This window comes from Kryptolebias marmoratus, linkage group LG11 (assembly GCF_001649575.2).
Source record: "Kryptolebias marmoratus isolate JLee-2015 linkage group LG11, ASM164957v2, whole genome shotgun sequence".
NCBI classification, from domain to species: Eukaryota; Metazoa; Chordata; class Actinopteri; order Cyprinodontiformes; family Rivulidae; genus Kryptolebias; species Kryptolebias marmoratus.
The window spans coordinates 4,092,999-4,116,083 of record NC_051440.1 but is presented as its reverse complement, the minus strand read 5'-3'; the positions used below and the strand labels follow the sequence as shown (position 1 = coordinate 4,116,083).

General features: G+C 41.2%; 2 protein-coding genes across 10 annotated transcripts in view; both read right to left on the bottom strand.

Annotated features, from left to right (window-relative positions):
• Positions 1-7,173, bottom strand: part of kif21a (kinesin family member 21A) — a 69,474-nt gene extending 62,301 nt beyond the window's left edge. For 3 of the 4 annotated variants that reach the window (XM_017430230.3, XM_037978157.1, XM_025009091.2), the window contains exon 1: positions 6,776-7,173. In XM_017430230.3, coding sequence (XP_017285719.1) covers positions 6,776-6,819 — 44 coding nt within the window. In that variant the 5' untranslated portion in view covers positions 6,820-7,173. The remainder of the gene's footprint in view (positions 1-6,775) is intronic. The other variant, XM_017430231.3, reaches the window with a different exon arrangement.
• A 4,562-nt stretch (positions 7,174-11,735) lies between these two features.
• slc2a13b (solute carrier family 2 member 13b) lies at positions 11,736-22,843 on the bottom strand. Of its 6 annotated transcripts, XM_025009098.2 has the most exons (13): positions 20,446-20,732; positions 19,335-19,798; positions 19,080-19,239; positions 18,632-18,840; positions 18,417-18,525; positions 18,157-18,320; positions 17,924-18,038; positions 16,589-16,714; positions 16,294-16,412; positions 15,997-16,149; positions 13,819-13,991; positions 12,716-12,784; positions 11,736-12,613 (listed from the first exon to the last, which is right to left on the bottom strand). In XM_025009098.2, the coding sequence occupies exons 2-13, from the start codon at positions 19,771-19,773 to the stop codon at positions 12,605-12,607; spliced, it is 1,845 nt and encodes a 614-aa protein (XP_024864866.1). In that variant the 5' UTR covers positions 19,774-19,798; positions 20,446-20,732; the 3' UTR covers positions 11,736-12,604. The 6 variants fall into 6 exon arrangements, 5 of the variants coding, with proteins under 5 accessions (XP_024864866.1, XP_017285697.1, XP_024864864.1 ...); XR_005233779.1 differs by having other exon boundaries at positions 12,716-13,991; positions 20,446-20,731; XM_017430208.3 differs by lacking the exon at positions 20,446-20,732 and adding an exon at positions 22,697-22,843 and having other exon boundaries at positions 11,736-12,784; positions 19,335-19,801.
• Between the last annotated feature and the right edge of the window lie 242 nt (positions 22,844-23,085).

Sequence of the window (23,085 nt, the reverse complement as noted above, 5' to 3'; positions counted from 1 at the left end):
ATTTTTAAAGGACACTGACAGATTGAGAGGAGGTTTGTTGATTTGTGTGATCTTTATCCAGAAACCTAAAAAGCTCCAGAGCAGGATAGGTTTTTCAAGATAAGTTGCCATGGTGACAAGCCTGGGTAAGAAGTGAGCCTCCTTTGTAACACTGAAAATCCTGAGCTGAATGGGAAGTTACCTTGCTAAGCCACTAATCCGGCTTCGTAGTGCAGGCCCCAGGACACTGCAGTGCTCCTGTGATTGTACTGACATGTAAAACGATCCCTGAGAGTAACCACAACACTGCACATGTGGGAACAGATCACACAGAGCTGCTGCTGCATCTAGTGACAGCAGACATGTTTGTCTACTCCTAAAAGTGAAAACAACAAAAAAAAAGGCAACTGGACTGCAAACTCGGTTCAGACTGGAACATTCATGCGAGCTAAAGTTACATGCAGTGGGATTAATCTGTGAGTGAATTTAGCTCACATAAATGGGGCATCCCATGCAGGTTCAAGCTTTGCAATCCTGAACTGAGAAAGCTTCTCAGATGAGAAGTGAAAGTCTTCAACCAACAGTTGCTTAAATAAACTAAGGATCTAGATGATTAACAACCTACACAGTTAGTTTCTCTACAGCAATGGAAAAGACAAAATCCCAAAATTACTTAATGGACAAACAAATGTCAATGGTAGAAAACATGAGTAGCAAGGCCACCTGTACACCCACAACACATTAATCCTCTAAATGTTCTTAATCTATTAAATAAACGACGCACGGTGGCGCTGTAGCTAACTGGGTCAGGCAACGATCAAGCTAATTCATTCATTCATTTCTCAACTCAGATGAAATAAAACATTTTATAACCTACATTGCTCACATATTATGAAGGAATAATCTGAAAATTTACAGCCAATCAGAGCGATTCCTCAGCTTCAGCCCGGCGTGAGAACAGATGTTCCAGGAAGTTAAACACAGGACTTTCTACTGCTGCCGATTTAAGAACTGGATTAATTTAGACCCATTCTGATGATCAGTTTTTGACAATAAGTTGGTAACCAGTGGACTGATTTTAAAAATTCAAATTGTGTTGTGTTTGTATTTAAAAGATCTATCTAATGGTATCAAAATATGTTGTGTTTGATGTTATAAAAATCAGGTGGCCTTGCTAATATAAGTGTAGTCTAAACCACTACAGGCAAATCTTTAAAGCCTTTAGAAGAAAATTATCAGATTAATGCTGTTGGATTTCCCTTATCTCCCTTCCAGCTGCTCAAATGAGGTGAAATAGTGTTGGGATATGCAATTTGGGGATCGTTTCATACAGAGGCCATCAGCGGGTGATTAAAACAATATTTGTAGTTAAAACACCTTTCAGGGTTGAAACATGAAATGGAAACAGCAAAGAGAATGGACACGACTTGAAAATAATAATAAAAAAAAACAACTACAATCAGACAAATTGAAGATTTTAAGAGCAACACACAGTTAAATGCACCCACAGGGTGAAAGCAGCAGCTCCTGACACACTGCTGAGGCTCAGTGGACGTGAACAAAGCATAAGGCCTGGAAACGCTTTAATAACGTCAGGGCTTTTGTGTTTTCGTGGTGCTGCCAAGGGTGACGAACACACATCTAAAACGTCCTGTATCTGACCTCCCACTGGTCCTAGATCTGTGCTGACCCGGCCCATGTTACTGAATGCCATCTGTATTATCGAACTTCTTCAGTCTTTGCGTTTTATGGACTTAAAGTGAAAACATTTAATAGGAATCCTGACAAAAATTAGATTTCAGTCAGAAAGTTGGTTATGCATTTTAACTTTAAATCTTTTAATGCGCTTCGGAATGCTTATTTTTACCCAAGAAACTTTTTATTCTGACTTAAAACAGAGAATCCCCCTTTCTGAATACAACAGCAGCTGTTTCCCAAACTTATAAGCAGTTTACAAATCTGCACCTCACTTATCCTCTCAGCTGAGGAAGCATTAGTGTTTGTTTACAATGTAGACCCCCCCCCGATGGGTTTTGTCAGCTGTTGTCTCCTCTCACAGACATGTGGCCTGTTCTGGTCATTAAGTAATAGCCAATATCAGCTCTAATGGTGCAGCTTGTTTTAACAGGATTTTTCTTCCACTGTTGTCTCTTCAGAAGGCTTACGAGCTACAACCTGGGGCTTAGACTTAACCACTTATAACCAGTTGATTCATGCCTCCACGTCATTACATTTAAGCCCGCCTGCAAACTTAAGCCTTAAGAGGTTTACGGACCATTTCATTCTTGTCAATGTTATGTCTCGCAGCTTGAGCGACAACATCAACAAGTCCTAACAGAGGAACAATGGGGAGGGGGGAAAGGAGAGCTTTGTCTCTATGTGGTTTAATATTTTCTGAGATTCAACATTTAATTGAGTGGTTAATAAGCTTGGCAACATTTGCACACTGAAAAGTTCCAGCTCATTTAAACAAAGCCGGCGTTGGTACCTTTCACTTTGATCTACGCTGCTCTTCTGTCACCACAGTGAAGACATGATAATCACTTTTTGTTTGGATAATAGTAGCCGCCCAGTAGGCAGGTTAGGCAAGTCTTCAGTTCAGTGGAGCTCTTCGCCTCATTTACACCATTTGACACAAACTGCTGTGACATCTTGGGCTGAATAAATAAGCTAACAATAATAAAACCTATATGTGGCAGCCACGGAGGATGACAATCATCTGCTCATTGAAAAGGTGAAACCTGTGCTTCATCGTGGACCGAATTGAAAACAGGAGGAGTCGCAGGACTTATTAGAAAAATAGGGTTTTTATTTTAGCTCCAAAAATTATATTCACAAACATGAATGCTGAGTTCATGAGAAACAAAAACTGAACTCAGGCAAAATTGTGAACAAACTAATTGGCTGCACAAACAAAACATAACTGACCTTCTCAGAAATGACACTCAAGGGTATATATACTGGCTGATCGGACCTTTACAACACAACAGTGATAACTAAACACAATACAATCACTAACTACAAAAAACAAACAGTACAGTTAAATTTGTTAATAAACTAAACACCAAAGAAGGCAATCAAAAATATTAAACTTTGAACTCAAACGCTCTTACAAATAGAGCCAATGTATTTAAACCAACCTAAAAGCATTTTATTGCGAAATGTGATTAAATAAATAAATGAAGGTGCATGAGAGTTACTGACTTTAGTGGAGTGTGGCCATCACATGCTCCAAATCACTGTCTGTTAAAAACACATTTTTTGCGCTTTGAGGATTTCTTGGCCTTTTAAATTTCCACAAAGAAACTCAATTTAGATAAACCTGAGTGCTAAACAGATTGTAAATCCTCAAATGAACCCCTCCGTCTTTAACAGCCTCCTACTGGAGATCGTACGCAATCTGAGATTAAATATAAAAGGTCTCACTGGTCACCAAGATAAACACAACCTTGTTCCCCCACTTACATGTCTTTTGTTGATACGCACCAACACCAGAGAAACAACAAACAGGAATATTCACATATCTGGGTACTACTTGGGTTTTAAGCAGCTGATTAAAAGAAAACCTGTTTAAACACTGATTCTGTATGATGACTTCTCAAAAGGTCTTGCTGAACAAATTTGCAAATTGGCAGCAATTAAAACATGTTAACTACAAACCCATCACAAGGCCTGCAACATAAAAGAAAACAAAAAAAAACATGTAAACTTTGACTTTCCCGGGGCTCTAAACTTCCTCAAGAGTTGCAGAGGCACACAGTCCTCTCACTCGAGTTTAGGCTTTTCTCTCAAAATAGTCTCAGTCATTGTGGGTGTCTCCAACTCATCTGCATTTTGCCACAGACATCTCCAACTTGTCTCAAGAGCACTACAGCGGTATTATGACACCTGCACGGGAGCTCTGCTCTGACAGAAAACATCTGACACAGTAGTACAGGTCTAAAAGCAACGCTGCTAATTAGATTTGTTGCGAAACTGGTTCAAATCTGCCTATCTTAAAGGGGACTTATTATGCAAAATTTACTTTTTGCATGTTTTTGTACTTCCATTTGGGTATTTACTGCTTCTAGAAACAGCCCAAGTACAAAACAAACAAAAAAAAAAAAACACCCAGCCGTAGTTTGACAATAACTAAATGTTTTCTGGTGTCTGCAAAATGACCTGTTTCAAAAACCTTGGGATTGTTCCATCACAATCCCTGTTACCTAGCAACCCAAATGGAGCTCCACCCACTTCATTACAAGAAGACCGTTGTGTTTGTTCTGCTGGTTTTACCTCTGAACAATGTCTGCTGGAAAAGGAAAATTTTTTGTTGTCGGCTACAGTACAGAACATGTCTATATTGCCGATGTCCCGACCCACTACCAGTTGGGTTTTGGACCCACTTACTGCTGCTCTCCTACTTGACAAATGTCGGTTCAGAACCGCTAAGTGCCCCTGTCCCAAAGTCAGAATCCTCAGAGTTTGAATAATTAACGATATAAATGTGTGTCAGATCCGCAGAGTTTAATCCTTCAGAGAGTTTTCATGTTTTGAGATGGGACACTAAGTTGGGGGGCGTGGCCAACAGCAGCTTATTTGCATAAAAGTGAGGTAGCCCTAAAACTGCTCATTCTGAAATGAGCTCAAAACAGGCAGAACTGATCAGGTGAAATCTCAATATCTGAGAATAATTTTGTGTATTAAATGTATTGAACATGTTTTGTGTAGCCCACAGACCTATCCTGACTTGTTCAAGGAAGCAGAATAGGTCCTCTTTAATTTTAAAAGTGTACTCCAGCAGACTGAATAATAAATGTGGGGGCAGCTGCCAAGGCAGGAATGATGTGGGCAACAAAATAATGTGCACAGTCAAGAATACAGTTTTACAAGCCGTACACATAAAAATCAGGTGGGATTTTCAAAAGCTGGCCGCTTACGGTTTGTTGGTCACTTGGCTGAAGTTCAGTGAGACTGCAGCTGACAATTCACGTATTTTCTTGCCACTTTGGAGGGATTTTGTTTTCCACCAACAGGTCCCACAACAATCACAGCTCAGTGAGAAAGGGCCTTAAGCCAGAAAAGTGTGGTTATATACCAAACTAAGGAACATTACCGTGCTCCAAAGTTATTGTTATGAAGGTGATCACTCATGGATAGAGAAATAAGTTAGATTGGACGACTTGTAGGAATTTGTCCTTGCAGAATGAAACCTTGAAAGACATCGTTTTGTTCCCTGTACACCAATACACATTTGACTGCATTTCAACCCTTTATGCTTGTGGCCACTCATGGATTATTTCTTTTTTAATTTGCTTTAATTCATTATTTAACAATGAAAAGGAAGACTGTGTAGGGGCCTGAGAAATTACAAATAATACTAGTGTTATTAGGCTTGAATAACAATTCATGTTTTGGTTAATTACTGCCACAATGTCCATGGGAAACTTCGCCTAGAGTCGGAATGTCTACTAGCATTATGAAAACATGCCCATCTGTGAAAACGTCTGTTCGAGAGTGTAACAGTTTGTCCTACTACTGCCATAGAGAAAATAAAACGCCAAGAGAGAAATCCAGACTGCAACACTGTCCAAACAATGTGAAACCATATCATGAGTGCTGTCAATCTTTGAGCCCTCTGTTTAATTATGAAGTAAAACAAGCACAAGGCCTTCTCCAAAATCAAAACATCTCAAATGGTTTTGCCCAAAAGTTGTCACCAGCACATCAATACAAACTGTGCCCAAGTTTCAAAGTAAACGGTGCGCAGTTTGCTGAACTCAAGGTGAGGAAAAGCACCCGAATGTAACGTAATTAGATGTCCTATCTCTAATAAAAACAGAAAAGTACTGAAGACATCCATGCCGTGGCATCAAATCGGCATTATGGAGTATTATAAAACAACACTTGCCCACTGTTCGGCGGTAACATCTGCACAACTGGCACCGGATTTCTAACATCGTCACAGTGTGGATTATCCCTCTATTTCAGTGATAAAGAACAATCCCTTACAGTGATGATGCACTTTCGAGGACGAGAAACGGTCACATGATGGGGAAACGTCAAGGACGGAAACAACGAAGTTTAAGCAAAGAAAGCAAAGTGACATACCATTTTCCTGATGAACACAAAAGGAACAGACACTGTGCATCCCAGCTGGCTGGGAGTGGCCTTCTTCAGCACATATAAACTATTAAAATAAGAGATTCTGTTGCTTTTCTGTCAAGGCTAGCAAGTCAGAACACTAAAATCCATAATTGGGCTGTCTACTGAATGTCTGCAAACAAAGAGGCAGACCTGACAGATGGGCATGGGCTGCACTGAAGGCTCCCCTGTCCTCTCCTTGAAAGCTGGCTGTCCGTGGAGCAGCCAGCTTTCATCGATTACCCGTCTCTCTGCAGGAGGCTTTGGGCCAGGCTGTTGGTCAAACAGGCTCATTGTCTTTGTCCTGCCTTCTTCTTAGAAGCTGAGCTGCTGTAAACAAGAACATCAGCCCTCCCTGTGCATGCTGGAGCTTACAGAGGATGGGCCCTGAGTGTGTGTGTGCACCTGGGCGTAATCCTTTTGTTTTGGCCGTTCCTCACACAAAATGGCTAGCTCAGATTAATCACACAGATGTACAGAAAATAGAGCCTTAAAAGCCGAAGGCCCCGGCTTGAATCGGGTCGCTGTGCAGCGCAACGTGGTTGAATTTTCGTTTAGCTGCGTGGAGCATCTGCCGCTGCTGACGTGCAGGTGTTAGCTAGGCCCGCGGCGCGGACTGACAGGTGGCACCGCGCAATTAACGCGCACGATGAGAGCACGAAAACACACTTACCTCAGAGCCACCCGGACCGAACTCTCATCCTGTCCCGTCGTCATGACTCCACAAGAAAGTATCAGCAGAAAATAACAAAAAAAATTTAAAAAAGATTCAGCTAGAAAAAGAGTGCGCACTGACTGACTGACTGACTCCCAGCCGGTGAGTGGACCGAGCAGCGGAGCTGCTCACCTCCTCAACTTCGCCGCCATTACTAAACTAAGGCATAAAACTGATCCTGGAGCTGTTAAAACCGCCATGGTACCAGCCTACAGGTTAGGTAGAGCGCCCCATCTCCGCTCCAAACGCACAGCCCCGCTCCAAACGCACAGCCCCGCTCCAAACGCACAGCCCCGCTCCAGCTCCTCCTGCTGCCGCTGCTGCCGCTGACCGAGCCATGCACGCGCACACAGACCACGTCCACGCGCCGCCGTGCCTCCCCGTTCCGTACACACCGGGGAGGGAGCCGCAATGCGTCAGCAGGCCACGCCCTCTCCTGGGAAAACAGCTGCGGGATGACGTCATAGGAAGCGTGTTATGCAAACTTTGGGAGAAAAAAAAAAGTCAAAAGGACAGTTTTAGGAGTTTGATGATGTAGGTTGCACCACAAAGAAGACACATGTGTTTCATTTCTATTGTGCTTTTTTCACCTTTAGATACATATTAATTATTCAAGCTAAATCTTAATTTAATGGTTATTTAAATTTTGAAAAAAAAACACTACCTAGAACCGGGATCTGCTACCTTTACAACCCAAAGAACAATTACTGTCCCTTCATTCACTAAATAAAACTTATCCAGAAGCCCCTAAGCATCTCTTAAGTTTTAAATAAAGATAGCACCACTCATTAAATGTTTATTTAAAAATACTACTTATAAAAAACATTGCTTCTTACGTTATAAAAATAAAGATCTGACATTTATTGGTAGTTTTACATGTTGGGACAAAAAAAGAGACCAATCCACTGTTCATAAAATTTACAATGAACTGTACAAGCTCATGTGAGTCCTGACTATATAACTGTGGAAAATCAAAGTACCATATATACAAAAATAAAGCATATACTTGCATTCTGATAAAGTATTAGAGTTTTTAAGCCAGTTTCCTGGGCAATTAGTTGTGACTTACTTCATTTCTCATTTACTTTGAGTTTTATTTTAACTTTTTTTATCATATGTGAGCCTTCCCATTTTAATTTTTATTGTCACCACAATGTCTTGCCATATTTTTGTAAAAGGCCTAATTTCAATGACTTGTAATTTTGTAGTTTATGATATGTGTGCACGTTCAGTTTTTTTCCCACTCACCAACTTCTGAAATGCGTTAAAAATATCAAAATTTGGAGAAAAGGCACCCTGTGGGGCTTAGAGAAGTAGCTACCAAGCTAACAAACTACTACCGATACATTTGTCTCCTTGTATCATTTGAAACATTTTGTCACAGATGTTTTACTTGCATATTTGCATAACACTGGACAGAAGAACTGCCAAAACTATCCATTTCCACTGTGGTTATGAATATAAAAAATATTTAATTTCTTGTTAGTTTTGCTCAGGGTTAGTCTTTGTAGCTTAAGCTGCAAAGAGACACTGGAGGAGGAGGACAAAAGAGTCGCTTGTGGCCCAGAGCCAAAGGGAATATTGAATTGAAGTGAATAATAAGTTACTTTTTTCCATAACATGGCAAACAGGTGCTTGAACACCACTCGAAACACGATGCAACATGTTTGTATTACATGACAACAGTTTGATCCCATAAAAAATGATCTTCTATAGACTATTTCTACAGTATAATAAAGGCAGAGAAAATGCATACTGCACATAAAATATAACATGTAACTCAAAGGTACTTATTGCAAACTATAAATAAAACTATAAATAAAAAAAATAAATGAAAAGCTGATTCTGAACTTTATGAAATGGTGCAGTTTGAAGGAGTTTACTCCAGATAGTAGCAATTCTGAAATGCAGGTATGCACTCAATGTAAACAAAGCATTCGGCAGAATCCACCGTAAACCACATGGAAGATGGATTGGTGCAAAACTGGCTATAGTCTGTGTAGGTAAATAAATATCAAATATCAATCAGACAAGTGTAGAATCTTGGAGAAGGCGTTTAGGTGGAAACATAAAGTGACTCTGCTGCTAAACGCAAAAGAAGACAGAACGAGTAAGAATGACTGTCAAGAATAAATATTGAGGACCAAGCATGGCAGTGGAGCGCCATAAAGACAGAGCTTGGCGTTCAAAACTCATGCGGCTTTTGCAGCTAGTGTGGTAGGTTTACTGTTTCAACTTATCTTTTTATCTGCATACTTTACTCAACAAATCTGAGTGTAAATGTGTACCAATACATCAAAACTGTCCGACTTCTTCATTCCAAATGGCTCTTCAGCTCTAAACTGATTCTAATCTGTCACTAATAAACAAATAAAAAAACAGAAATCACTGATATTAAAGTGGAACTTCATCCTCTGCTCTGCTTCACTGCACTCCTGTCCAATGGCAGGAGAGCAAACTAAAAACCAGCTCAGCTAACCAACAGTGCCATCTTGTGGCTTTGGCGGTTTCGATACCTTATCAAAGCATCAGAAACAGGAAAAAGGCTAAAGTCGTAATATTTGTTATAGTGGTTCGAGTGCACAAGAGATCCTGTTACATACAACAAACAGAGTGTGGCTCAGTTACACCAAAAATGCCTCAGCTGATAGGGAACAACCCCTGATGTAGCAACCCGGCAGGTTTTAGTTTCCCTGAAGTGACGTTCTTCATGTTTAGTTTGCCTGTAAAAACCTTCAGCACTTCATCGTACCTCATCTTGCTGAATGAAACCATAAGTCCCATCACAAGCCTATCAAGCCAAGGATATACAGGCATGCATGAAAAACCAGGTGTCGGTAGTGAAAACCAGCCTAAATGCTGACGTTTTAAAGTTAAATTAATATGAAAATGATGTAAAACTGGAAACCTGTGTGGAATTAAATACCATGTTTAGAGGTAACACCAAAATGGTCATCTTCTGAATGACCTTATCAATCTCTAAGAATGTTGTGAAGGAATTATCCCACTCTGTTTTGCACAATTGCTTTTTATTCATGATCACAGATATTTGTTAATCCACAGTTCTCTTAAGGTCCCATCTTAGCATTTCATACAGATTGTCTGAACTTTACTGGGCCGTACCTTGATTTTTTATTTATTTTTTTAACTTTAGCCATTCTGTTGTAGATTTTGCTGCTGTGCTAAAGAACCATCTGTAAAGCAAAGTTAGGCTCAGCTTCAGCTGTGTAGGACAGGCGGCCACAAAGCTGAACTTTGTTTCACAAGGCGTTTACGGTCACCTCAATATAACTATAAAGGTGTTGAGCAGTCCTGTAGCTGCATATTAAACTCAAATCACGAGATCTCCACTTCTGTGCTGCACAGTTGGAATTTGTTCTGAAGGGGTTTGTTTTCACTAAATGTGACGCTATGTTAGAAACAAAAATAAAAATATATGTTTTTTTTTACATGACTACAAAGTCTATCATTGATCTGTGGCCTACGGCGTCCTGGCGCCATGTGCACTTACGGACACCCTTATGTTCGAACATGGTGTCCGTTATGGACAAACTGTGACTAACACAGAAATCCAATAATAGAACATCACCTGGGTTCAGATCAGAGAGACCTTTCCTCCCAGTCACGCCCCTCCAGGTTACATTGTTGCTGCTTACGTGAGCACTGAAATCCTCCAGCAGGAGCACCCCCACTAAGAATTCAAAGGTTGGGTACTCTGAACTGCAGTTCGGCACATAGATACATACAGTCAAAGTCTGTCCCCCCACCTGATGCTGCCCTCTCATTTACAAGGAAAAACTCCATTGCACCGGCACTAAGCCAGGGGGCTATAAGTAGGCCCACATCAGCCTGGTGACTCTCACCACTGGCAACTCCAGAGTGAAATAAAGTCCAACCACTCTCAAGAAGATTAGTTCCAAAACTCCAACTGTGCGTTGAGGTGAGCCCGACTAAACAAGTATCTAGTCAGCACCTCTTGACCTCACACACAAGTTCAGACTGCTTTCCCACCAGAGGTGAGGTGATATTCCATGTTCCAAGTGACACTTTTGGTAAGCTAGGGTCAGAGGGCCAAGGCCCCCGCCTTCGGCTCCCGCCCGTGGTACACTGTGTCCAACCTGTATGGCCCCTCCTGCGGGTGGTGGGTTCCACAGGAACCCATGCAGCTCATTTGGACTGAGCCCGACCAGGCCCCATGAGTAGAGGCCCGATCACCAGGCACTCACCAGCGAGCCCCTCCTAAGTGCTGGCTCCAGATTAGGGCCAGTAACCCACATCCGGGTGAGGGAGATCAAGCTTCTTGCTTTTCCCATCCATAGAAGTAGTATTGTAAATCGCTTTTAATCTGGCCTGACACCTAGGACCAGTCTGCCTTAGGAGACCCCACTGGGGGCAACTGCCCTCCAACAGCACAGCTCCTAGGATCATTCAGGCACACAAACTACTGTAACACAATAAGGTGGTGATTCACAGAGGTGTATTTTTTTTAAATACCAAATAGAGTATGCAGTATTACTTCATACTGTATAACTGGTATTATATTTTTCATACAGGAGTTGAGGGTCATACTCAAACATTCTCACAGCACCCCTAAATGAAACATGTTGCCATGGCTTTGGCTAAACCTCACCTACCATAAACAACAGAGCAATGTTTAAAGTGCTGGTCTAAACCTTTTAGTGGATGGTAAAATTTTTGAGATATATTTTATATCTTATTTATCTCAGTACAGTTAAAGCAGTTTATGCTGAATCAATTTCTCTTCATCATGTGAGAACCTTAACTGGAATCCATCCTAAAGTCTGAACAAGCACATGTTGAACCGTCAGCCTCATAAAGAGTTGGAAAAGAACAACAAAACCACAAAAACAGTGTTTCAGTTTGTTTCATCTCATTTTATTTAAATCTGCAGATTTTATTCTTTTGATACTTAAAGAACTGAATTTTTTTTTTTTCATTTTAGGATGACAGAAGATCCAACAAAACATCTGAAATATGAAAATGTAACATTAAATATTGCAAAATTTGTACCATTTTCCAAACAAACTGATGACGGAATGAAGACCTGATAGTTTTTACATGACCCTTTATCCCTTGATAATCCCACACAGTCCTCACAAAACAACAGCTATTACTGAGCATCATTTCTATTTCACTGCTTTACATAGACTTGCTGTTTTTTCCTCAATGGTACAGTAACCTAATCAGCCGAATAAATTATGTACACCGCACATTCATAAACAAGAGGATCTCATGCACACACACACACATGGTTCTGATGACAAAACATGTTTTTTGTTTACCGTAAATACAAAAATAGATCTACAATATGATTTTAAATGTTTCGAATATCAATACGTATGCACAAGATTACATCAACCTGAGGATAAATGGTGACTCTTGCAGAAAATGACAAAGCCAGAATTCTTTATTTTCCAAATGCTGAATTTCTGTGTTTATTTTTGTGCTCAGGTGATTTGTTTTGAATTAAAAAAAACAACTCACAGATGATACTAATCATAGATTTTTTTAGGGTAACCAATACACTAATATAAGACAAACAACACAACATAGAAATAAACGTGTTCTTAAATGAACATTTTGTGCAATTTGCAAACACTTCATAGTCTGTACTGCAGAATGAAAATCACAACATAAGAAACACTTGAATAGGAAATTCTGCACATTTTGCAAATGCTAACAGTACCGTTGAACCAAACTGGCATTTATCAGAGTGAACCGCTGCAAAAGGGACGCTCTGCACAAAAGAGAAATGCTTGATTGTGATTATCTCAGCTGCAAGAACAAACACATAAAGCTAAAAGTTAAAAAGGCATATTCAGTTAGAAAATAGCAGCAAGGCTTTAAGCGTAAAGACTTCCTGGACGCTGTACTTACAGTTATATAGGCTATGGCACTGTCTGAGTCCACTGCTCCATACTGTGCTGGGCTGAAATCCGAACTTCGCTAAAGAAAATGTGGGAAAACTTATTCTCGCAAACGCCTTCAGGAAGTGGTATCATTTGAAAAAGTTAAATTAAAGTAAAAAATTAAAAAAGACACCCATTTGGCTTTCATAGTGCAGGTCCTCACTGAAGACAACGGCATGTCACGATTAGTTGTTCTGTCCGACACCAGTGCAGATTATTCCATACCACACCATCTTTATTTATAGAGCACCTTAAACACCCACAGGACCAAAGTGCTGGACGCATAATAAAACAATCATACATTATAGGAGTAAACCCACATCAGTGATGCCAACAAGAATGTGTTTTATGAAAAAAGTGCAGCTCCGACAACGTCCAAAGGTGTCGGAAATCAGCTCTGGATTTTAAAAAAAGTGCTTGAGAAGAAACACATTCTTGCTGGTGCAATCAAGTACAAAGACTGGATAATCAGACCGAAATCATGCAGAGAGGTCCTCCCAATCACTGGTTTTAAGTGTCTGGGTGTTTGTTCAAAAATTATCTGAAGGATGCATTTTGGGGGGAAAAAAAACAACAAAAAAACACTTCCTGTCTTTCATGCAGTTGATTTTTGTAGCCATAAGATTTGTTTGTTGTTGTTTTTTATAATTTGTGTTTAGGTCTCTGGTGTTTTTCCAGGACATTAATCATTCCAGCAACAATCACAGTTAATCTCTGTAAACAACAAAACAGGAGAGATTTGCTTCCCTGTCGTAATGATATACAAAACTAGTAATTGCTCACTAGAAAAACAATAAAAATAATAGTTAATAATAAAAAACTGAAGCAGCCTGACGCCCAGATATCATAGGGACGGGCGGGTAACAACAGCTGGCGTACAGTAAGAGTCACTCGTGCGGTGCTCCAGATGTAGTCAGTGCTCTTGATCGCACGTTTCCTCCCTGCATGAGCAGTCTCAAAACCGAAAAGGAAGAGGAACCAAAAGAGAGTAAAAAAAAAAACCCCGAAACGCCCAGTCTACTCTACGTCAGAGGCGTCATTGTCAGAATGGAGGTAGTTGCTGCCTTTTACCCGGACGTAGTGGATGTAGCGATTGTCATTGGCGGCGGAGTCCCCGCAGGTGCAGAGCTGCCTGGTGAACAGGTTCTCGATGTCCTCCAGCTGTAAGCCTTTGGTCTCTGGGAGGCAGCTGTAGACGAAGACGAGCCCCAGCACCACCAGGCCCGTGTACATGAAGAACGCACCTGGGGGACAGAAACATGGACGTGTGTGAAGACAAAGTTCTCCCAAAATCTCGATGTTGTTGGGGTTTTTTTTTTGTTTTGTTTTTTTATCTCAACAGTTTTAGATTTTTCACAGTTGGTTAAGAGTTACGTTGGTCATGGTTTATGTTGAAAGTTTGACATAAAATGCTGCTAAAAGACCCAAATCATTATAATCACACCACCATGCTTCACCACCTGCACTCGCATAACTTTGATCTGATACCAAATGACGTTTTTTCTTTGCAGCCCTGTTGTTCACATTAGTGGTTCCCAAATTCTTAAAAATAACAGAGACTCACGACCCAAAGTATCTTTGGCTGAAGAATTTAAACTTTGCTGATTAAACACGAGCATAATGATAAGATAAACTGTCTTAACAACCATTACGCTGCTTCTACCAAAATATATGACTACGTTTTTGTCATTTGAAACAGTTCTTGCAACACTGTGATATTAGCAGATTATTAACCTTAATTCAATTCCTGGAAATCATCTCAAGACCCCAAAGTAGGTGCTTCTTGACTCACAGTGAGGACCCGACCCCAACTTTGGGAACGATTGATTTAGATCATTGCTGTTCATTGAGTCCATGACTGTAGGCCTATGAATATTGGTCTTTGATGATGTGACAGAGGTGTTTAGTTGTTTACGTGCTTGTCAAGGTTGCACACTTGCTCTTTGAGTGATGTTTGTTGGTGGACCACCTGGATTTTTGAAGCATAAATAATCTTTCAGTGAATTTATGAAGTCCAAACTTGTGAGAAGTGGATTTATAACCTGTTCCAGCCTGATGAGCACCAACGTCTTATTGGTTCTCTAAAAATCTCTTTAGTTCTCCTTTTTATATACACGTTCATGAACACATGTTACAAAGATCAGGCTTTAGTGCCACATCACTGATCACCGATACTCACATGATAATCTACGAGATTCATGTGTTTTTGTCACCCACAGCTATAAAATATTGAATATTTTCCCTCAATAAATAATTAGATTGGTTCTAGTTCTTATTTTTATGGGTTGTGTGCAAAAACTGATGGTGTTTAGATAAGGATTAGGAATCTCAAACTGTCAAGCTTCTGTATTTTTCTTACTTTGCCTGGAATTTCATTGTCACATAATAAAACATACAACAACACAGGGCTGCTTGAGTATGGAAAAGAATCATAACCCCAATTATTTTGGTCAAAATTGTAATCATGATTATTAAAAACAATTATTCATTGGGTTTGGAAAAGATGCATTTTTGCACTTAAAAAACTGAATTGCCTTGAATGTGAAACTTTCCTTGATACCGTCCTGTTGGACGTTCCCAAAATGAGTCAGAATGAGCATAAGCTGGAGTGCAAAAAGTGAAAATACTGACTCTTGCCGTAATTGAGATTTTCTTAAAAACAAGCTCATAAAGTCCCCACGCAGCGATCCCAGTAACTAAAAAAGCATGTGTTCTTCATAATCTATTTTTAAATCCAGGTTTTCAAACAGGTACTTCTTCAAAAATAAGCCTTTGTCTTCAAACACCTATAATTTCCTTTGAAACTGACCATTTTCCTCTGCCGGCTGCTGTACAACTGGGAAATCCCTTCATATAATGTTTTGACCTCATTATAAAGCTTGGAGGTTCCCCTTTTAAAATATATGGCTAGAGATCCCCAGATCACCAAATATTATTTAGCAATAATCGCTTTTTTTGTCAATTATGCTGTTTTTGTAAAGGTTTGGGAGAAAAATCTAAACCAAAACTACAAACTGGATTAATTGTGCAACCCTAACAGTACATAAATTAGATCCCACTTTGAAAGAAATCACTTTCAAGTGGATGGATTGTCCAGAAAAAGCTGTGCACCTATGACAACAGCTGAATTAATTTACATGGTTGAGTACAAAAGAGCTCTGTGTTGAAAGGTGTCACCTCAAACATGAATGCAAGTTTCACGCTTTGGATACGCACTGATTCGAAGCGGACCTCCCGACAGAGTCTTACCGTAATACGTCAAAACCTCTGTGACGTGAAGAAAAGTCAGAGACACGAGGACGTTGAAAATCCAGTTGACGCCTGCTGAGCAGGCGTTGCCAGTGCTGCGTGCCCAGAGAGGGTAGATCTCTGAGTTCACTGTCCACGGCATGGGGCCCATACCTGTGACATGTGGGTAATAACCATTAGTTATCGTCCATCATCCTGACAGGACACAATGGTTGCTTGGTTTGGTCATTTCTTAGCAGGTGTAGTGAAGACGAAAGCTAGTTTATTTAGACTTAAAGAAGAAAAAGATGTAAAGACCTGGAGCAAAGGATGCAAGGTATAGGATGAGGCCTAACAAGACAATCCAGGAGTAGGACGTAGGACAGTAATTGTAAGCCCAAATAAGGCCGTCACTTTCTTCTGTACTATTAGAACACCTGGATGGAAAAATAAAGCACAATGAAGATACTCTTGCTGTAATTCAATTTCATTCAAATCATAAAAGAGACAAGTGATCTAACAGCACGAAAAGCATGTCAATTACGTTTTAAGAACCTGTAGTCGTACTGTTATCTTTTTAAATATGTGAAAAACATCAGGAATTCTTTCTGACCTTCCCCAGGCAGCATGGTCTGTGGACGCCCGACTGACAGGAATGCAGGAAGACTCGTAAGCCATGGTTCCGTTCTCACGGTAACAAAATCCACACTCCGGGTCCAACATGCACAAGTCACAGGAGCTGCAAGACGGAGGAAGAAGGAACGTCACAAACTCTGAGTTTAACTTCTTATATGAAGGCAGCCAAGACTAAAAGAGGTTGCTGCCACCTTAAAACAGCTCCAATCTCAAAACGTTTATTGCATCTCATGCAGCCTGGGGCCAAAGTGAAATTTGACCCCAGGCTGCACCAGAAATGCTACAGCTACCTGCAGCTGCTTCTGTTTGCACTGGCATTGCTACAGATTTCCATGGAAATAACGGAGTATGGAGAACCTGACGGCAGTGCAAGAGTTTTCACAATAGTGTTTGCATGAATTGGCATTAAATTTTTGAGACTGGAGATGTTCAGCAATCCACTTTGGTCTTGGCTGAGTTCAGACGAGCCGTTAGCTCAGAATTAAACAATTTCTCCAAAATGAGGTCATTCAAAGAGCTGTCTACAACAGGTAAGATGTGAAGTGATCATAATTCTTTCACAGAACCTCAATTCAAAATGGTCAAAATATCCCTGTAACCCTGATGAAGGCTGACATATGGAGCTTATCAATCAAGAAAACAAGATTATGCAGAGTCGATTGACAAATGTTTCATTCTTGAAAAGTTGGACCAAAATTTTTAAATGAGGCCTTTTAGTTCTATCAACATTACTCTTCGAGGACCACTATCCTGCATGTTTTCCTTGTTTCCCCTGCTCCAACACACCTGATTCAGAGGTTAAATTACTTCTTCATGTTCTGCAGAAGCCTGTTAATCACCCATTGATTCAAATCAGGTGTGTTGGAGCAGAGAAACAAGTAAAACCTGCAGGATGGTGGCCCTCGAGGACCAGGGTTGCCTACCCCTGCTTTAGACTCATGAACAGATTTTTGAAGATTGTTAAGGTGAAACAAGGGCAAGTTTAGTATGTTTATATAACAGAAGCTGCCAACTCATGTTCAGTCCCAACAGGCTCAGAGGGCAAGAGGTCAAGGAATGAGCCGAGGTGAAATGCTTGAGGAGTACAGCTGCAGAAAACTCCAAACACAGTGAGGAGTATTTTGACTGAATGTGGCTTCAATCAGGGAAGACACTGGATGTTCTCATACACAGAAATGTGACTATTCACGTTTTGTAGCAACCAATCAAAAAGACACTACATCATAAACTTCTGACAGCAAAACATGCCACCTAAAATCAGTTATTGAAAACAAATGGGAACGGCCCGTTCGGTGAATTTCATTTCTTTTACCCATAAAGTCTGCAGGTTGAATTGTGAGGGTCCACGGGGTGAAGGGTAACAGGCGGAGAGTTTTGGGTGGATAGCAAGAACCCAACTGCCAACAACGTTAAACTCAGACCGGTGCCTGCATTAGAGGAGAAACAAACAGTCAACAACGCTTTAATTAGGAAAGAAGATAACATTATCCGAGCTCAACCGTCAGCCACTAACATGGTCCCCGCAACACTCTCAGAGTTACAAACCTAAAAGACTGCCCAGAGTCAGTTTCCTGCGGCCCACCCTCTCCACAAGCCAGACTCCAACCAGGGTGAACACAAAGTTGGTGGCTGAAGTTGCTGCCGCCAACCAGATCGCCTGCTTGTCGTCCCGCACCCCCGCCATCTGCAGGATGGTTGCACTGTAGTACCTGAAAGGGACAAGTAGTTCCAGTCAGAACAGACTCTGCTTTGACCGGCGTTATCAAGTGTTACTGGGATGCTCAATAAGGTATCAGTGAACCTACATGACCGTGTTGATGCCAGACAGCTGCTGGAACATCTGCAGGCCGCAACCAACAACAAGAGCCCTGCGAGTCGGACCGTGGCTGAGGATGCGCAAAATAATGAGCCCTCCTGAAATTCAAATTACAGGCTTTTAACAGTTAGCTGAATTTCCACCTTTGCCCTGAATAAAACCAATCTTCCAACTTTGTTTTCCGGCTTTGCGGAGCTCCCTGACCTGCCCCTGCCTCCTTCTCCTCCTCTTCGATGCTGGCTTTGATGGTGTCGTACTCCTCGTTGATGCTCCGGTCCCCTCGGATCCTGCCGAGGACACAACGCGCCTCTTGGCTCTGGCCCTTCTGCAGGAGCCAGCGAGGGCTTTCTGGCAGGAAGATGAACCCGATAAACTGCAGCACTGCGGGCACGGTGGACAAGCCCAACATGTACCTACGGAGGGGAGAGGATGAGGAGGAGTGAAGCGGGGGAACGCCGGAAGAGGCAGCAGCTGCTGCTTCGCAAATCCGACTCAAATGTCTCTCCAGTGACTCTGGATGAACCAAAAACTGGGCCAATGGCTACATTCTCACAGCAGCAACAGATTTAATTATTGATAAAGAGTTGAAGGACAAAAAAACTGAAATAACACTCTGTCAAAAAAAGCCACCAGCAGAAGAAAAGAAGTCTACCTCCATCCATTGTGGCTCAGGTAACTGAAGACCCCATCAACTACACTGGCAACAAACTGGCCACCAGTGATAAAGAGGGCATTAATCGTGACCAGCTGGCCTCTCAGGTGAGGGGGGGAAACTTCTGCAATGTATACAGGAACTGTCATGGAAGCGATGCCTGTTAGGGGCGAGAAAATCAGTTTTGTGTTAACATACTAAAGCTATATATTTTTGGTACTCTGCTCTAGTTCTACAGTTTCTACAGCTACTTACCGATACCCAAACCCACTACGATTCTGCCAGCAAGGAGGACCACTTTGCCCTGGGCAATACTCAGTATAATGCCACCAACGCTGAAGATGAAGCTGGCCATGAGGATGCAAATCTTGCGGCCCAGCAAGCCATTCAAGGAGCCCCCGGCCAGGGCAGAGAGCGCGGCGGCCCCGACAGTGCTGGAAACCAGCAGCTCCTGCCACAGGGCATTCAGGTTCATCTCCTTCTTCAGGAGCAGCATGGCCCCGGAAACCACCCCGGTGTCATAACCGAACAGGAAGCCTCCCAGGGCGGAGAAGAACGCCAACACGTAGACGAAATACGGCGTAGAGACGTCTTGGCCCAGGAGGTGCTCGTCGTCTCCGGACGGTGGCCCAACGAGACTCCGCTCTCCATCCTCCGCAGCTGCCGGCGCCCTGCTGCCCATGCGGTCACTCATGTGCTTCAGGCTGTGTTCATCGAGGCTGCTGGACACGGAGGAGAGAAAGCAGCAGTTGCGCTCAGAGTTGCCAATCTTGGGGTCGGGGTACGGGAGTGGGACATTTCTAATCCTAACCAGACAGGGGAAGCCTAACCTCACATTATGGTCGGTACGTTTACATTTTCAAATAGGATTATTAGAACTGTTGACCAAGGACCCACAGCAAGCAGTGTCAATGTCACAGAATTAACTTCTGCTAACTATATCTGAACTACATCGCCCTTTGAATTTAAAGTTTAATCTCCTGACACTGTATTAAATACAGTTTAAATTATGTCCAAATATAAGTAATAAAACAAGTGTCCATTGGTAGTTATGGACTAAAGTATCTCTTTATTGCTTAAATTAACTTAGAACTGAATGTCAACCTAGAAATTAAAAATAACTCCTCCGCAGGATTTGTGTAAATAGCAAAACATGAAATCACTTACAGGACATGTAAATGAGTTTTGTTTTTGTTTTTTTCTTAAACAAATAGGCTAAATAAACAGATAAAAACAGACATTAGTCCTGAAGCATTATACAAACTGTCACTTATTTTCAGTCCTTTTTGCCTGTTTTTATATGCTAAATCAACAGCCCCAACAGCAGAGGACAATGTTGTTACACAGTTTTAAATGTGGCGCTTACCCGTGTGAGAACTCGAGCCGTGCTCCAGCTGACCAACCAGCCCGAAACAGAAACGAAGAAGAAGAAGCGGATATAAGCGGCTAATTAGCTAAAACTCCGGACGATGGCGGCTCGACTCTTTCGTTAACTCTGAGCAAAAGTCTGCTCAAAGAGCGGTGTCAAAACTCATTGTGCCAGAACCCATAGACCAAGCCGACTTGTTTGTTTACCCGTGTGATGTGGCTACGTCCTCCGTGCGGCCATGTTGGCGTGACGTCACCAGGCTGGCTCCACCAGAGAAGAACGCTGGCACCGGAGCGATGCTTACTGGGACGAGAATTTGAGCCGCCATCTTGAGAAGTGCTACATGTGGCAACATGTAATGGGCGTTTTCACACACTGCCAGAATGTCAGCAGGCCATCAATATCAGAGTAAACAAACCTAAACTCAGCGAAAGAGTCGAGTGTTTTTCCATTAATTGTTATAATTATCAGAGCCCACACTTCAAAGCATAGACCATTGATTCCCAAAGTTGGGGTCGGGACCCCAATGTGGGTCACCCAACACGAAGTAGGGGTCCTTAGGTAATCTCCAGATATCAACCTACAATATGAAACCTAATTTTTATGATATATTTGCACCATAACTGTGACAGAGAATTGAAATACAAATCATAAATTGATTTAAAACATAGCATAATGGATGTTAGTACTGTTTTTGCAGTCATTATGCTCTTATTTAATAAGGTCTTTACCTTTTTGGGATATTTAAACAGCCAACAGATGGGGTAGAACACCTTTGTCACTATTAATTTATGGGTCAAAAGCTGAAAAGCTTGGCAACCACTTGTGTAGAGCATTATGCCATATTAGCACACAAACCATTGAAAACATGACCTTTTTGAGTTTTTGTCTTGTCCATTATGTATGCATATGCTATCAGAAAATACTTCATAAATCAAAACATACATTTACTAAAGTTATAAATTACACACCATTCAGAAAAATGAGTAATTATGTAGAACTATCTGTGTTTTCAGTTTCATCAGGTTTTTTTTAGTTTAGAATCAAGTGGAACGGTCTTGTAGTGTACTGACAGGTATACACGGAAAACACACTGACCCCTGTAAGTAGTGTCAATAACTTTTGTCCTATAATACAAAATTGCAATGTTGCCGATAGAGTTGTGTGAGTCTGTAGACCACAGGACGGTAAAACATGTTTACAGCATCTAGACTGGATGTCTACTACTACATATAACATTGCCTGCAGTCACCTCAGCCCTGTGTTTAAGTTAAACAAAAGAATTTATCGAGGGCACTTCAAGTCTCGGGTTTGGTAACATTCTTGTTTAATGTCCATTGTATTTTGCACAAGTTAGCACAATTGCCAAAACTGATTAAAATCTGTTCAGGAATGTTATTTTGCCTATTTGCTTTGTTATTTATAACAGACATATCTGCATATGCACACACCCTGGCAGCAGAGCCCTGAGCAGACATGTAAAGTACTTAGTCACTTAAGTGAAGTTATGTTTCAGTCTGGTGGTTAAAATGATAACAGCACTAGTCATTTTTGTATGGTAATGATATTTTGCCAACTCTCATGCTTTACCTGGCTTGCTGGTTCATTGCAGAATCCTGTTTTTACATTATGCACGACAGACGTTTGTTTAAACAAACTAAGGCCTTTTCTGGGCTTATGTAGTGATGACACAGCAGATAGAACGCGCAAGACGTGAACAATGTCCGGCCTCCTCGAGTAAATAGCTCGAAGTGACGCACGTGACACTTTACAAGATGGCTGCCAAAAATCTCGCCTAGGGCCGTCAGTGGCCACATCCCGGTGTTTCTCTACCTCAGTGGACTCCGGCGCAGGTTCGGAGGGAGAGAGACCCTCTCATAGTTCTGAGCAAGGGGCCACTGCCAGACTCCGTTCAAAAAATATGTTATTTTAGTTCATTATCGTTAAAAAGCAAGTTTTGCTAAACTGAAAGAGGATCCCTAGCACGAGTTTTGTTTAAGTCATAAATCCGCAAGCATGTGGTCGACCAAGGCGTAGTTTTCAAACATATCCCTAACATGAATCTTTTTTTTGTTTAAATAATTTCTATATTCATTAATTTAATTTTTATTTTACTTACTAACATGTTTGTAAACCAAACTGCAATCAGTTTCTTTGTTGACCCTCCCATAAAAGTAAACTAAGTTACTTTGATTTGTTCAAACATCAGAACTAAAGTATATTTGTACTAAATACTAAAACCACTTACCTTTTAAAAACAATCCTTTTGAAACGCTCTGCAGCAGAACATGTCTTGTCTGGCAAACAGGAAGCCTCAGTGAGTGATCATATGATGCAGAAGGAGAGAAGGAAAAGAAAGAACACACCCGTCCAACCAAGAGGCTTACTTTTCCATGGCAGTGTTTGACATTTCTTTAGCCTTGAGAAGATAGGTTGCTGTTTCTCTGATGCATAATTGAGAGAGACACAGACACTTCCATGTTTTAATGGAAACAAAAACATCTACAGAGTGTCTATTTCAAGGGTATCCCAGGTGCCCGATTAAAAAGATTAAGCTTTTACTTTTTATACTAGCTTACCTGCGCTTTAACTAGACACATGGTAAATTCAAAGAGTTACCTAAGCTTTGGACAACAG

What these genes read in the sequence shown, in the direction of transcription:
- slc2a13b (XM_017430208.3), bottom strand. Translation starts at nt 19,773, where the DNA reads ATGAGTGACCGCATGGGCAGCAGGGCGCCGGCAGCTGCGGAGGATGGA. An exon ending in CGTAGTGGGTTTGGGTATCG is followed by an intron (nt 19,240 to 19,334) that starts GTAAGTAGCTGT and finishes CGCCCCTAACAG; the next exon opens with GCATCGCTTCCATGACAGTT. An exon ending in GCTACATCCACTACGTCCGG is followed by an intron (nt 12,785 to 13,818) that starts GTAAAAGGCAGC and finishes CATTTTCTTTAG; the next exon opens with CGAAGTTCGGATTTCAGCCC.